This window comes from Pimephales promelas, chromosome 13 (assembly GCF_988280905.1).
Source record: "Pimephales promelas chromosome 13, fPimPro1.hap1.1, whole genome shotgun sequence".
NCBI lineage: Eukaryota > Metazoa > Chordata > Actinopteri > Cypriniformes > Leuciscidae > Pimephales > Pimephales promelas.
The window spans coordinates 6,787,615-6,802,729 of record NC_142781.1 but is presented as its reverse complement, the minus strand read 5'-3'; the positions used below and the strand labels follow the sequence as shown (position 1 = coordinate 6,802,729).

The 15,115-nt window shown below is 36.2% G+C and overlaps 1 protein-coding gene across 1 annotated transcript in view; it reads left to right on the top strand.

Annotated features, from left to right (window-relative positions):
* Window positions 1-15,115, top strand: part of LOC120491726 (organic cation transporter protein) — a 43,173-nt gene that overhangs the window by 16,668 nt on the left and 11,390 nt on the right. Inside the window, exons 6-8 of the mRNA XM_039689730.2 lie at window positions 4,815-4,921; window positions 5,550-5,761; window positions 7,142-7,250. Coding sequence (XP_039545664.1) covers window positions 4,815-4,921; window positions 5,550-5,761; window positions 7,142-7,250 — 428 coding nt within the window. The remainder of the gene's footprint in view (window positions 1-4,814; window positions 4,922-5,549; window positions 5,762-7,141; window positions 7,251-15,115) is intronic.

The following is a 15,115-nucleotide window of genomic DNA, read 5'->3' as shown; positions in this document are numbered from 1 at the left end:
CCACCACCTTGTCCCTTAAGGGTACTATTTGACTATTACTCACATGTAAAGTGAACAAACCTAAGTATGTTTCAAAACTTGTTTTAAAAGAAGTTTTAAAGCATCACTTAACTCCTCCTCGGCTTCAGGCACTGCCATTATGTGCCCATTGGCACAGCACAACATGGGGTTGGGTTTAGCTTGGAAATCTTGCTGAAAAAAATCTTTAAGGACGAATAATTTATCATCATTCATTCACTTATGTCACTTCTAATCCCATGGAGCAAAGTACTGATCACTTTTTGCCATGATTGAGAATCTCTATCTTAAAAAAAAAACAAAACACAAAAGCATCCTATAGCCAGGGTTTTCAAACCCTCCAACGACCTTCCCCAGCATTGCTCATTTTAGATCTCCCTTATTTAACAAAACTGAATTGTTTCATGAGCTGATTAGAACTGGGCATGTCCAATAAGGTAAACATCCCAAATGTGCAATCACTTAGTAGCGACAGATCTTTTCTTCCATTCCGTGACAGTTATATTTCCGAGTGAAACAGGTTATTAAAAACGTTGTTGTGATTTGAATGTAATCTTGCAGTCGATAGTAGTAAAGGAGGAGGGTTTAGGCAGAGTTAATGGAGAAGTTAGGGCAGAGATGACAAATGCCTAACCCACTACCAACCTAACCTTTGACATCACTTTGCTAATTATTGAAGTGAACTTTTGCCTGTATTTAGGCGATTAGATTTACTGTTTTCGACCGCCACTGTGAATTTGAGAATGTGAATATTGAATGACACATCTGGTGTGCAAAACCTGTGAGTTCTCGTCACCAGCTGCCAAGGATAAAAAAAAAAACTGTGCAATGTTTAGTAGGCTTTAGGAGGTCATTGGAGGTCATAGGATGTCAAATAAATAACAACAATTTTGGTCTGTTTCTCACACAAATCATATGGTTTTAGAAGTGTTAAAATATAATGGACTAAGGATTGCTTTTATAATACATTTTTTATATTGCATTTGTGTTTTGTGACACATTCAGTCCACATTCATTGTAGTTGAATGGAAGAGTGATGAGTAGTTTGTGTTCCACTGGGGGACAATGGCATACAATTTTGGAACAACATGAGGGTGAGTAAATAATAGAAGAATTTTCATCCCACTCTATATTATTTGCTTTGCTATATTATTATACTTATTATAATAAGTATATTATTATATACTTAACCCTTGTGCATCCTTGTGGACATTTTTGTCCTTTTCAGTTGTTTTTTTTTTTATCACTTTGCCTGTGTTAAAGCTAACTGCAAAAAACTTGGCACAGGTGTGTATTTTTATTGGTCATTTTCTTAAAAAAATATTTTTTGCATTAGGTACAAAAAATACTCCCTCTCAGCCCCTTTTGGACAAAAATGTCCCCATTGAAACCCGTTAAAACTGCAATTTTTAATCCCCGGTTTAGTTAACTATAAAATTATGCAATCTTTGTTAAGAGGCTTTCATTCTGATGGCAAGGCTTCAAAATTGTATTTTTTTTACTATTTTTTTATCAGATGGTGTCATTTTTTTTATGTTTGGCCTATAAAACAAATATCGCTTTATTCCTGTTTTCTGGTTCGGCATACTACAGAGCCAACTGGATAAATTTTGCAACAATATTTGTGTGGGTGTGTTGGTATGGATGTCAGAGTGTGGTTAGTATGTGTGTTATAAAAAAATATGTGTGTGTGTGCGCGCATGTGTGTGTTTATAATACTGAGAGAGAAAAACTGCAAATTCAAATCCAATCACTGTGAGCTCCAGTGGGGTTTTGCTGGGACCCAATGGGGAAAATATGTTACTACGCCCAAACAAACTGTTACCGAAAGCTCATTTTTTAAAATATCATCCTCAAAATTGGAACACACCCTATTTAGATTTATGGCTTTGATTTTATTGTAGTTTTGAGTTCAACCTGATTTTAAAAATATATATTTTATATAAAATATTATTTTATAAATAATTTTCATAAACTTATACCTATATAACTTTTTTTTGGATTTACTTATTATTATTTTTTTACTTCAGAAATAATCTGCAAAGGGTCTTCTTTAAAATGATACCAAACTTAAGTCTGTGCTCCAAAGCGTCACATTTTTATGACAGTTTTTTGACATGGACATTTTGTCCTCTTTTTACCTATGTGTAACTTTTTTTTAATTGATGCACAAGGGTTAATAACATTTTGTACTTATATATAATTTGTACAGTGGGGGAAATAATTATTTGATCCCCTGCTGATTTTGTAAGTTAGCCCACTAACGAAGAAATGAAGGGTCTATATTTTTTATTGTAGGTTTATTTTAACAGATACAGAAAGAATATCAGCCAAAACATCCAGAAAAACACATTATTTTTATAGAATTACACCCAGCTAGAAATGTTTTGTTCTTAAAATGTTCTGGGAACATACCACAAAGTTCTAATAATGTTTTCAGCGGGTAGTTTTATTTTAGTTCCCAGAATGTTCTCCTAGAAAGGCAACACAGTAAAAACTCCAGCGTTAAATGTTAATGAGATAATTAAGTGATTGAGTGATGATTGAGGAAAAGGGGAATTTTTGAGGATTGAAGAAAAGAGAAATACAAGAACTACAATAACTTCCAGACACAGCCTTAGATGAAGTTAAAGGAGAAGTTCGGTAGTTCAAAAACTTTTGCTCATAATTTACTCACCCCCATGTCATCCAAGATGTCCATGTCATTCTTTCTTCAGTCGAAAAGAAATTAAGGTTTTTGATGAAAACATTCCAGGATTTCTCTCCATATAATTCATTGGGTGCCAAATGATTCAAGGTCCAAATGAGAGTTTCAGTGCAGCTTCAAAGGGCTTTAAACAACCCGGTCTCATCCCAAGACGTCATATAACTGACGTTTTGGGACGTCTTTTGACCATACGTCAATATTCGCCTTTTTAGGGCCCCCTTAAACGTCGGTAGATGAGGTTATGGGATCCTAACTCTACCCCAGACCTAAACCTAACCCTAAACCTAACCCGTCACCTAACTGACGTTAAAGGTAAAGCGTCAGTTGTATGACGGCCCGTGGTCGCCATCTACCGACGTTTAAGGGGGCCCTAAAAAGGCGGATATTGACGTATGGTCAAAAGACGTCCCAAGACGTCAGTTATATGACTTTTTGGGATGAGACTGTGTTACTTTAAACGACAATAATATTTGAGGCTGGTAATACTGTTTGTGGAGTTGTTTAATCCTCTGCTGAGATCTTCAGAGATTTAATGTTGTCTTTTATCTTCTTTTGATTTCATCTCTGGAAGACAGTTGTAGTTCTTGTGTTTCTCTTTTCTTCAGTGACTCTGCTTGTTGTCATTAGGTGTCAATACTCAATTATCACTCAATTAATCACTTAATTATCCCATTAACTCTAACACTGCATTAGTGTTCCTTTTAACACCCTGCTGGTGGTTTGCATATAAACACTGAGCGGTGTTAAATTTAACACCAGGGATTGTACTGTGTACTATTTCCAGTGGTGGAATGTAACGAAGCACAAATACTTTGTTGCTACTTTACTTAAGTACATTTTTCACGTATCTTTACTTTACTTAAGTATAATAAATAGTGCATACTTTTTACTTTTACTTTGTTACATTTTGCAGCAATTATTTTACTTTCTACTCCACTACATTTCTACAACTTCTGTTACATTTTCAGATCAGTTTTTCCCCTTCCAAAACGTAATCTGACCGTCCGTTCGTTGCACGTTTGTCTCACCAGTGACGTTTGGTTGCCATAGATACATCAACTAAATGCGTCTCGCACGCAGTGTGTTTATCGTGCTATTTACACGCGAAAATGTGTTTTTACGTGCATAGGAAACACACCGTGTGTAATATACGTTTGGTTAGGATTATGGCAAGCCAAGAGGTTCAGAATTACACCATAAATTAATCGCGTTTACTGCCAAACATAGTTATTAGCATAAGTTATAAGGATATAAGCATGGTTTATATTGCCCAATTTTAAGCTTGTTTCAGAAATGGTGACAACAATTTTTTTCCATCATTATTGAACATCATTATAGGAGTATTAGGTTGAATGAATTAGAATTAAATGTTTTATTAATCATTAGAAAATAGTCATTAAGAGAATCAATTGTTATGCAAGTACTTTTACTTTTAATACTTAAAGTACATTTAAAATCAGGTACTTTTTACTTTTTTACTTAAGTATGGTTGTCATTGTGTTACTTCTACTTTTACTAAAGTAAATATTTATCTGGTTATTTGTACTTTTACTTAAGTACTGAGATTCAGTACTTCCTCCACCACTGACTATTTCGTTAATCAGTGTTTATTTTTAGTTAATAATAGTTACTAGACTGTTACTTTTTCAGTAGTTCTCAGCGAACCATAAAAAAAAAGTTATTGATTAGTTAATAGTGAACTACCACTTTCATCTGTGCGCTATAGTTCATTAATCAGAGTTTCTTGTTAGTTAATAACAATAACTAGGTTGTTAATTTTGTGTTACTCATTGGTTTTCTAGTTATTCATTGACGAATTAACCGTATTCTAAAGGGTTACCATCAAAACTATGTACATTGTACTTATTTTTTTTATATAGTACATAGAAGGCATCTTATGTAAAGTGTGACCGAATTTTAATTTATGGATGCACCTACCTATTATAGAGCTCTATGGAGTTGTATTTGCATTTTATCTGGCATGTAACAGAAGAAATATTAAAAAAATAGTCTCAGTATCCAACTTAAACTTTGGGGGTATGTAGTTTAAGAATTCCTTAAGTTAAAATGGGTTTGTTTTGTTTTGCAGAGAGCTAAAAACTCAGAGAAAATGCAAGACCTGAGGAAGTACACTGTCATCGATCTGGTCCGAACGCCCAGAATGAGGAAACAGTCCCTCATTCTCTTCTACTTGTGGTAAAAAAATAAATAAAAAAAATCACAGTTAACTGTTAACTACCCAACTTAATCAGAATCCACCAAACTGAGCATTTAAAGCGGCAGATGAGAATAAACAGAATGATATCTGTCTGCTTTTTGTGGATGATGTTAACGGGCCTTAAGAGATAAACAGACACCTACATCTAGTCTTCACTGGACCTGCAAATTACTTGAACTTTATGAAGGGATGACTCTAGTCCTTTTTCCTTTTAGACTGAGAGTTTCAGTTGCACAACTACCTCCAAGTAAATGAATAACTTTACAGAAAACATCATATCAAAACACTACTGTGTACTGTTTACAAAATCTGTTGAAGAAACTGCAGGGCTTTTGCAGGGTTGTGGTTTTGGTAATACTGAACTTCAGTAGTATATTTAGGCATTTCCTGCCATGGCTCTCATTTCCCTAAGTTTGGTATGTTTCTCTTTTATGTTTCATAATAATGATAATAATACTAATAAAACCTTTGGCCATAACTTTCTGAAGTTGGTTCTTTCCCTTATTCATTTTTAGACCGTACAGAGGGTGCTTTATTACAGGAATTACCTATATCCCTGCTTCACAAGATGGTGGCATTTGATAATGCTGATTTTGTTTGTTACAGGTTTGTGAACGTCCTGGTGTACTATGGGCTGTCACTCAATATTTCAGACTTTGGTATGAATATTTACCTGACACAGATGATCTTTGGCTTGGTGGAGATGCCAGCACGTACCATTACTCTCTTCACCCTTAACCGCTCACGCAGGATATCCCAGTTAGCATTCTTGGCAGTAGGTGGCCTGGCCTGCCTTCTAACCATATTCATTCCAGATGGTAGGTGAAAAACCAATTTTAAAATCACTTGGACTATAAATGTCCCATTTTTAACTTGTTATAATTGATCACGTTTTGTGCCAGTAATAATTGATTTGCATCAGTACTTCTGGAAACTTTAGTTGGTTACAGACATTGTGCCTTTGACATGAGTGTTTCCTGGTTTGAGATCTGCAGGTTTAAGGGGCCAACGTAGAGCCTTTTTTCAGCCCAGAATCACATTTTCTGTTCTGGCACATTTCAGTTCTGGCACACTGCTGATGGAAAAGAAAAAGGGGAGCATGCTTATTGTTTCTCTATGGGCACTTTAAGATACTGTATCTAGAAATTCACAACATGAACGTCCTTTTCCCACAGTTTGTGGTTTCTTACCAACGCTCTGGAAAATAAAGATACCTCAAATAATAATAATAATAATAATAATAATTAATAATTCGTTCATTACATTTATATAGCGCTTTTCTCGGCACTCAAAGCGCTTTACATAGAGAGGGGAATCTCCTCAACCACCACCAGTGTGCAGCATCCACCTGGATGATGCGACGGCTGCCATAGTGCGCCAGAACGCTCACCACACACCAGCTTACTGGTGGAGAGGAGACAGTGATGAAGCCAATTGTTATAGATGGGGATGATTAGGAGGCCATGATAGACAGAGGCCACTGGGCAAATTTGGCCAGGATGCCGGGGTTACACCCCTACTCTTTCGAAAGACATCCTGGGATTTTTAATGACCACAGAGAGTCAGGATTAACGTCTCATCCAAAGGACGGTGCTCTTTGACAGTATAGTATCCCCATTACTATACTGGGGCATTAGGACCCACACAGACCACAGGGTGAGCACCCCCTGCTGGCCTCACTAACACCTCCAGCAGCAACCTGGCTTTCTCAGAAGGTCTCCCATCCAGATACTAACCAGGCTCAGCCCTGCTTAGCTTCAGTGGGCAACCAGTCTTGGGCTACAGGGTGATATGGCTGCTGGCTCAAAGATGTTGACATGCAAAGCAACAGTGTGGATAAGCTATCATTGGTTTTACTTGATACATATTTACCTCCAATAAACACACCAGTCTCCATTTGATATAATGATGTCATAGGATCATGCCATTGTTTAGTACTGTTGATGGAGCAGAAGCCTGGAGAATTGTGGGCCACATTTAAAACCTGGACTTATGCAAACTATTTATATAATTTGGAGAGAAAAAAATGTATACCATTATTGAAATAAGGATTGTAAGGATAAGGATTGTATAAAAAAGGATTCAAAATAAAGATTAGTGTGGTAACACTTCCCCTCCAGGCAATCAGGTGTTGTAAAATAAGACCATCTCTTTCTTTCATAACAAACCTCACCCATCCTTAATTTCTGTTCTCATAGATCTGTCCATTGTTCGCACTGTACTTGCCATGGTGGGCAAGTTTGGCATCACAGCATCACTGTCCATTGTGTACATTTACTCAGCAGAGGTCTTCCCAACAGTCATCAGGTGAGCAAGGGCAAGTGTTTCATAAAGTGTAATAACTTTAAAGCTGCTTGGCTTTCTTTAAATATGAAAAAAAAAAATGAAAAACTTGTATAATCGTAAGGTTCTGTAATCTAAGCTGTTCCAAAAAACGAATGAGGTACTTCATTGTATAGGGGAGCGCGGGGCACAACCTAACGCGGGGTTAAATGTAACACGGACTGTTAACATAGTTCGTCAGGATCAAGCCAGCCGTCTTTCCGCTATTTTTCTCTTGCTGCCAGAAGACGGTCTCCCGCGAATTAGCGGAAAGTTTTGATTATATTGCGTGAAGATATTGGACAAAGAGTGTTTTGACACCATGAAAGTAATTTTTTTCATCATAGGGTTTTTTTTCGGTTTCTGAGTTGGGTGTATACGTTTCCAAATCTAACTTTATATTGCCTTAATCACTGTCTTGTTGGCTCAAACATAGCACCGTTTTGAAACATGTCAGCAATTCCTAGCGACTGTTAGCTAGGTTTAAAATATGTAATACACAGCGGGGTTAATTCTAACAGAGTGTTACAACTAAGCCTCAAAGTGTACAATGATAATCAAATGAAAACGGAGCCACACAACTTTTCAGGTTTGAGTATACATTTAACTTTGTTAGACTTTCACAAACAATGTTGGGATTTAAAATGTTTAAAATGTAGTGTACTATGAATTATAACTTGTTTATTTATTAAAAATATGGCCTGTTATTAATGCAATAAACCCTTTAAATTTTTATTTTAAAGGTGCCATATGTAATAATTGAGGTAAAAATATCCAAAAAATGAGCTACACGCATCAAAAGAATGAGAAGAAATAAGTGCAATGATGTAATTAAAAAACTGACAAGTTATAGTGCTGCCGAGATATAAACCAAAATTAGCATGCTAAATTACTAGCCCCGGCCCGGCAGGTGTCGTAATACCAGTTCCGGCCATGGGAGGCGGTATGCGGCCGGGCAACGTTACCACCAGCCAAACTGCAGTACACGAGTGAGTCGCGCTCGCGCCGGCTTGTTGTGTGTACTTGAACCTGATGTCAGTCGTGTGGAAAATACAGCCCACTACTACATTTCAGTTCAGGGAAGAGTTCAAAAAATGATTGGTTGACATTATGCATGAGGAATACATTTTGGTAAGTTGTAACATACTGTATCTTTCAACAGTGTTCGTGTTCTTTTACCATTAGCTAGTAGAGATGATCGGTTCACGTGCGCTAGAGATCTGTGGTGTAACATGTACAAGCGCAAAAACGGTATTTATTGTTTGAATTGCATAATAAAATTGACAGAATCTGAGAGCTTAACTAACCTGCTTGCTAAGTGTTAATTGCATGTGTCTCACGGTGAATTCGTGAGAGCTGGCAGCTCTGAATTTCGCTAGGTTGATCAACATCAGCGAAAGCTGTCTGTCAAATTAATTCAAACTAACAATAAAAGTGTAATATGAACAAAACGAATACCGTAAACTTAAAATAATAGTCTGCAGGCTTTTATTTTCCCATATCGTCGAAATGCAACAGCTTGTTTTTGAGACAGGCGTCTATGAGGCGGTCTTCATCATTTAGTGTTGAGATGTTGTTCATTTAGTCTCTGATCTCTAAAAATCTCCAAATGCTCCACGTGAAACTGCGGTCTTCCGACCTTTTACTATCGTGTCAAATGATTTGAATAATATGCGGAGAAAGAGAGCAAAACAGCGCTCGTTTGTGTTGTTTGAAGACGTGAGTGCGTGCGGCAGCGGCACAACACATTTCCTGGAGGTATACTGCCCCCATCTGTTATGGAATATGGAATATTTTTTGATTTTTAGTTCCAGATGGCACCTTTAAAGCTCATTTGTATTATCATTACTGTTATTATTAATAATAATAATAGTACATCATGCAGCTGCCACACACAAATCTAATTTAATTGAAATTACAATATTTATAATTGTATTTATTATAATTTATTGCAAAACTATGCAGCCCTTTTCTATGTCTCTATCCACGATATTGATCCACAATAGAAGGATGATTGGATGAGGGATATGTATGGATATCTGTCTATACAGATGCACAAACAATATTAAACTATACAAATAAAATAGTAGCCTACTGAATTGTGTGTGTTACACACAAGTGTTACAACTAACCCATCTGTCTGTTACAATTAACCCCGCATATGGGGTAAGTTGTAACATTTGCACTTCGGTCACTTTCAGTGCAAAATGGTAGGTCCTAGAAAAAAACTTTAAGTGTTCATTTGTAGCAGAGATGTGTATGTTGCTTGTGTAAAAAAATGTATTAATCTAACCTAATTATTTTTTAATTAATTGAGCCCAAACCAAAAAGCGTTAGGTTGTGCCCCGCTCTCCCCTACTGCTCACACTCTGCTGAACAAAAAAAAAACAAAACAAAAACAGCCTAAGGCTGTTAGATGTTCTCGTACGTGAATTTAGTTCTGTTTTGAAGGCATTACAAGAGTTTTGGGAAATTATCACCCGATTAAACCGAGAGATAAATAAGATAAACACCAATTTGGCCAAGATTAAATAAACCATCTAAGATCAGCAAACCCTCTTAGGCTGTTTACACTCTATATAGGCAGCATGCACTCCATAATGGCCCTCATTTATCAAAAGTGCGTACACCAAATTTCCAGCGTACACCCAAAACCACGGTGACTTTGAGATTTATCAATATGGACGTTGGCGTACGGCACGCTGAAATCCTACACCAGCTCAGGAGGTGGTGTACGCACGTTTGAGTAGTGTGGAAATGCGCAGAAAAATTCCTAACACCACAAAACTCACTGGCAAACTAAAATATATGATATATTATGACCCAGTGTAAAAAAAAACAACAACAACATAATTATAAACTTCAGTATTTATTTTTGTGCAACATGGACTTCAATGTTTAATTTGTGAGACTTTACCAAGGCATTTGATTTGTAAGCATTCTTTCAGTTGCGACCCTGTGGACTTTACCCTGCCGTTTCAGGGTAAGCCCCGGTACGGACTTACCCTGAAACTGGGTTCGGTAATGAAAGGTTTTCAATGACCAAAAAATAAGACTGACAAAATAATAAAAAATACATTCCTCTTCTTTTATATATAATTATAATACAAATAATAATAATAACAACAACGACATTCTTCTTCTAAATAACAAGCCCTATATTAATAATACAAATCTTCTTTTTTTTTTATTGCATGAACAACAATTACAGAACATCAACAAAAAATAAATAAATAAAGAATATAAAAAAGGTACATAAAAAAAATGCCAGGATTGAAGATACACAAATACACAATACAAAAATGGACTGAAAACAATACTAAATTGACCAAACAAACAATAAAAGGATTTGCCATTTCACAAAATCTGAAAAGTATTCAACAAATGAATGGTTTTAACAACTTTTTTATTTGTACTGTCCTTAATGGAAACCATAGAATTCTCTAATTCTTTCAATAGCACAGAAAAAAAGGGTTTCTGATTAGTAAATTTACACCAATGAATATGAAATTTACCTAAAATAATCAAAAGATTAATAATATTTGCTTCCTTTTCCATGCTCTTTTCATATTGTAAAAAAAACAAATATTACATGTTCGTATAACAAAAGAAAATTACATCCCAATTTGTTATTTATAAATTTAGAAACTTCCCACCACAACCTTTGGGTGTATTGACAGTGCCAAAAAATATGAGGTACAGTTTCTGGTTGCAAAAAACAAAATGAACAATTTACACCTATGTCTTAAAAATTTGGATAGAAAATGTTTAGCAGGGTAAAATGTATGCAGTATCTTAAATGAAATTTTCTTGACCTTATTTTTAATAATATATTTGTTAGGTAACAACCAGACCTTATTCCAATAAACATTTCCTATAAACCTTGACCAATAGGAAATGACACAAGGTTTACTGACTAGCTCTTTTTGAAAAAGGGAACGTATAGCCTTATTATTTTTGCTTGTCGGAAAACAAACTTTACCACAAGTGGTATCAGCTAGATGCAATAAAGACATATGTTTAGAGTATGAGATACCTCTACATAAAGAGACAACACCTGAAGAAATAGCACCAATTACAGAGGCAAATTCTTTAGGGGAAACAGGGAAGTTGAAATGTGAAAGAAACTCATCATAAGTCATTAAATACCCCTGATAATTCAATAACTGTCCAACCACAAGAATGCCCTCATCAAACCAAGCTTTCAAAAATGTACTCTTATGTTTGCACAAAACATTACCATTATTCCAGATGTAATAATGATGTGGAGAAAAATTATGCTTGTAAATTAACTTCCAAGCCAAAAGTGCTTGCCTATGAAAAGCTGACAGTTTAACTGGAAGTTTCTCGATTTTGTAGTCACACATAAGCAAAAATGAAAGGCCACCACGTTTGTCAAAACCGATTTAGAAATCATATTCCAGACAGAATTAGTGTTTTTTAGAAAATATTTCAACCAGTTGATTTTGAAAGTATTATTTAAAATAGAAAAAATCTAAATAATGAAGCCCACCATTTTTATATTAATTAACAATTACCGATTTTCTAATATAATGTATACGATTTTTCCACAAAAAAATTAACATAATTTGATCGATTATCTTATTTATTTTATTATCCGAGTGTATTGAGGAAGCTACATAAGTAAGCCTAGAAATACCTTCCGCTTTAGCCAGCAGAACACGCCCTTTAAGAGACAAGTCCCTCTGCAGCCAAATATTAAACCTATTCTTTACTTTTCTAATCACTGGGTCGAAATTTTGTGAGATTCTCTCCTGTTCATTTTTAGTAATAACCAAACCCAAATAAGGTGCATCCTTTACAGGGATATTACAAATAGTTTTGGAATGGCAACTTTTTAAAGCAAATAGTTCACATTTTTGTAAGTTAAGGCAAAGACCTGAGGCACTAGAAAAAAATTCAATGATCTTGACAGATTTGCTGACTGAATTTGATCAGCATTTTTCAGAAAAAGAGCCGTGTCATCAGCCAACTGACTTATCAGGACACTTCTCTTTTCAACTTGAATTCCTTTTAAATTGGATGATTTAATAAAGTGTAAAAAGGGCCACGAAATCGACCCAAATTGAGGAATTCGATTCGTGGTGAAGGTTTCAAGCGCGTTCCGTCTTTTCCAAGCAAAGTGTTTTTTAATTAAATGCAACACATTTAATCTTATGTATTAACTCGTTTCATCTGACTCCATAAAATGAAAAGGGTTTATCAATGATATCTGTGCATCATTAAATATGTTAATGCTTGACTATTACTTTTAACTTAATGAAAATAAAGTCAAAGTCTGTTAGAATAGCCAAATATAACAATTTATTATGTCAGGTAAATGTATCATTAGAATTCCACAAGATAATCAGAGCAAATAATCAAATGTTTTAGAACAAAGAACTTTACCCAACATATTACATGAGCTGAGCCTCGAAGAGACACAACATCATGGGCTGATCTGAATACAGAAAGGCAGCCTCGAACTCTCCCGCTGCACCCTTTAAATAGCCAGACCTATACCTGATATGTTAATCTCCAGGTTTCAATGGAAAGTTACTTAATCCCCCTACCATGTTTATCGGGGGCAGACCATTTGCTTGGTTGTAATTTGCATTCAGACAACAAGGCAGAAGGTGTTAACTCAAAGACACACCCTTTTGTGTGCAAGATATTTATATATTCTTAAAAACCTTATTACCTTTTCTTTAACTTCTTTGGAAATGAGACATTATTACCAGTCACCCTGAGACCATCAAAATGATTCTAAACAATCCTTAGAGATTATCAGATTCACATTAAAACCATATTCTTGTGAGCTTTCAGTATCATTGACTGAGAGAGTGAAAGAAAGAAGATGCAGATAAGATGTTCAGAGAATAGGGGGTAGGGTGTCAAATGTTAATTTGCAAGCAATGCCTTTTGTCTTTAGAGGCCATTGGTCAGATATTTTCTCTTTAACCAGTTTTTCCAGTCTTACAAAAGTGACAAAACACCTGAGCAACAATTAGAAAAAGATACTGAAAAGAAACTGGGCAGCCTTGCCTAACTCCTCTTTCCAAATTAAATCTTTGAGTAGTGCCATTATTTAATTTCACAGAACTATTTCCACCTGCATAAAGAGTAGGGGTGTGCAAAGCAGCCGGTATTTGTATCTGTATTTGTATTTGTTCAGGGGGGAAAAGTATTTGTATTTGTATTTGTATTCAAGTAAAATTCAAAATAGGCATAAAAATCTTTAATTTACTTTATAGTGTATGGATTCTTTAATTATATCCATTATAATAATTATGGATATGCAATATTGGTTGATGTTTTTCTATAAATCCAGCAATGAACATGTAACAAGAAAAGTCATTGAAAAGAAAATAACAGTCAGACATTACCTCATGAACCATGGTTAAACCAACAACTAATGAAATAAAATTGTGAACGTTATAAACCCCAACACCACGGTGGAGAACGCTGAACAGACAGAATAAGTTAGGGATAATGTATAGGGAGAAGGTTGATTATGAGCCCGACGCGAAGCCCGAAGCCCAAATAAATCAATAATTTGACTCAAAATATGGATATAAAAAGGAGTTTATTGATTTAAAAAAACGATTGTATCGCTTCCGCTAAAAAAGAAAAATAGTCCGTTCTGTCTCTACGTTTAGAATCCATGGCAACGCTCTGTTTTTCATGGCAACGGTGTGTTATACTTATAAGCAGCGGCCTGTTATAATAACAGACCGCATTCTACATTAGAATTCAACCAAGCCATATAAGAAACAAATAATTACCGTTACCGAGCTAACAGAGCTACGTAAACAGAGCGAATAGGAGAGCACCCGTCTGCAGACGTCAATAATGGAATATACTCCCGATCAAACTCCGCTTCCCGAAAGTTATAAACTGCCTCCGGAACCTAGTTAAGGTACAAACATCTATTCAACAAAAATAGTGATGCAGTTAAGTGTTTTTTCGCTCAGCCGAGCCCTCTCTGTTGCTGTGTGGAGCAGCCTGTGTCAGTCACCTCTTCCTGAACGTCACTCACTTAACTCGCGCACTGCGGTCTCGTGAGGAACGCAGCTTTTTGATATAAAGTATTTCTTGTTCCCGAATACAAATATTTTTTTAAGTATTTGTTCGGAATAAGTATTCGTAAAAAACACATTATTTGTGCCTTTCCGAATACCGTATTCGGATTCGGCTCCACCCCTAATAAAGAGTTTTCATGGCATTACAGAAATAAGCCCCAAACCCAAATTCTGTGGTCAGGCTGCAGCCCTCTGCATCAGGCTGCCCCACTATTCTCTCTATTTTCCCGTTCTATGGCTTGCCCACCTGTCGGATTACTCTTTTATTACATCATGGCTTTCTCTAAACTCACAACTGCTACCTTCGGGGACAGAAAGTCAGAGGCCTACCTGGCCGTGTGCCGTATCCCTCATTGCTGCTAGAGATTCCCATCCTTACTGTCTAGTGTGTATGGGCCTTGATCTTGCCAAAGAGGCTATTGATTTCCCAGAGGACTGTAGGCATTGCCTTGTGCTCCCCAAGAAACTCCAGTGCCACAGGCTCAAAGTGCTATGTCATCCCGTCATTTGTGAAGCCTCAGAGGAACGTTCCCGTTACTTTATCCCGATTGCTCGTCTTCGAGGCTTGTAAGCGACCAGCCACTCACCTCAATGTCGAATGGCCGGCCCTTCAAAGTGCCTCTGACCAAATAAGGAGACTTCTGGGACCCCTCCCGGACCTAGAAAGCAGGTTTTTTCATGGTCCTCCCTGCATGTGCTAAACACATTAAACATTTCTGGGGAGACTCTTCTTAGCTTCGTGCTCTTAAACCCTCTACCCCTATTTAG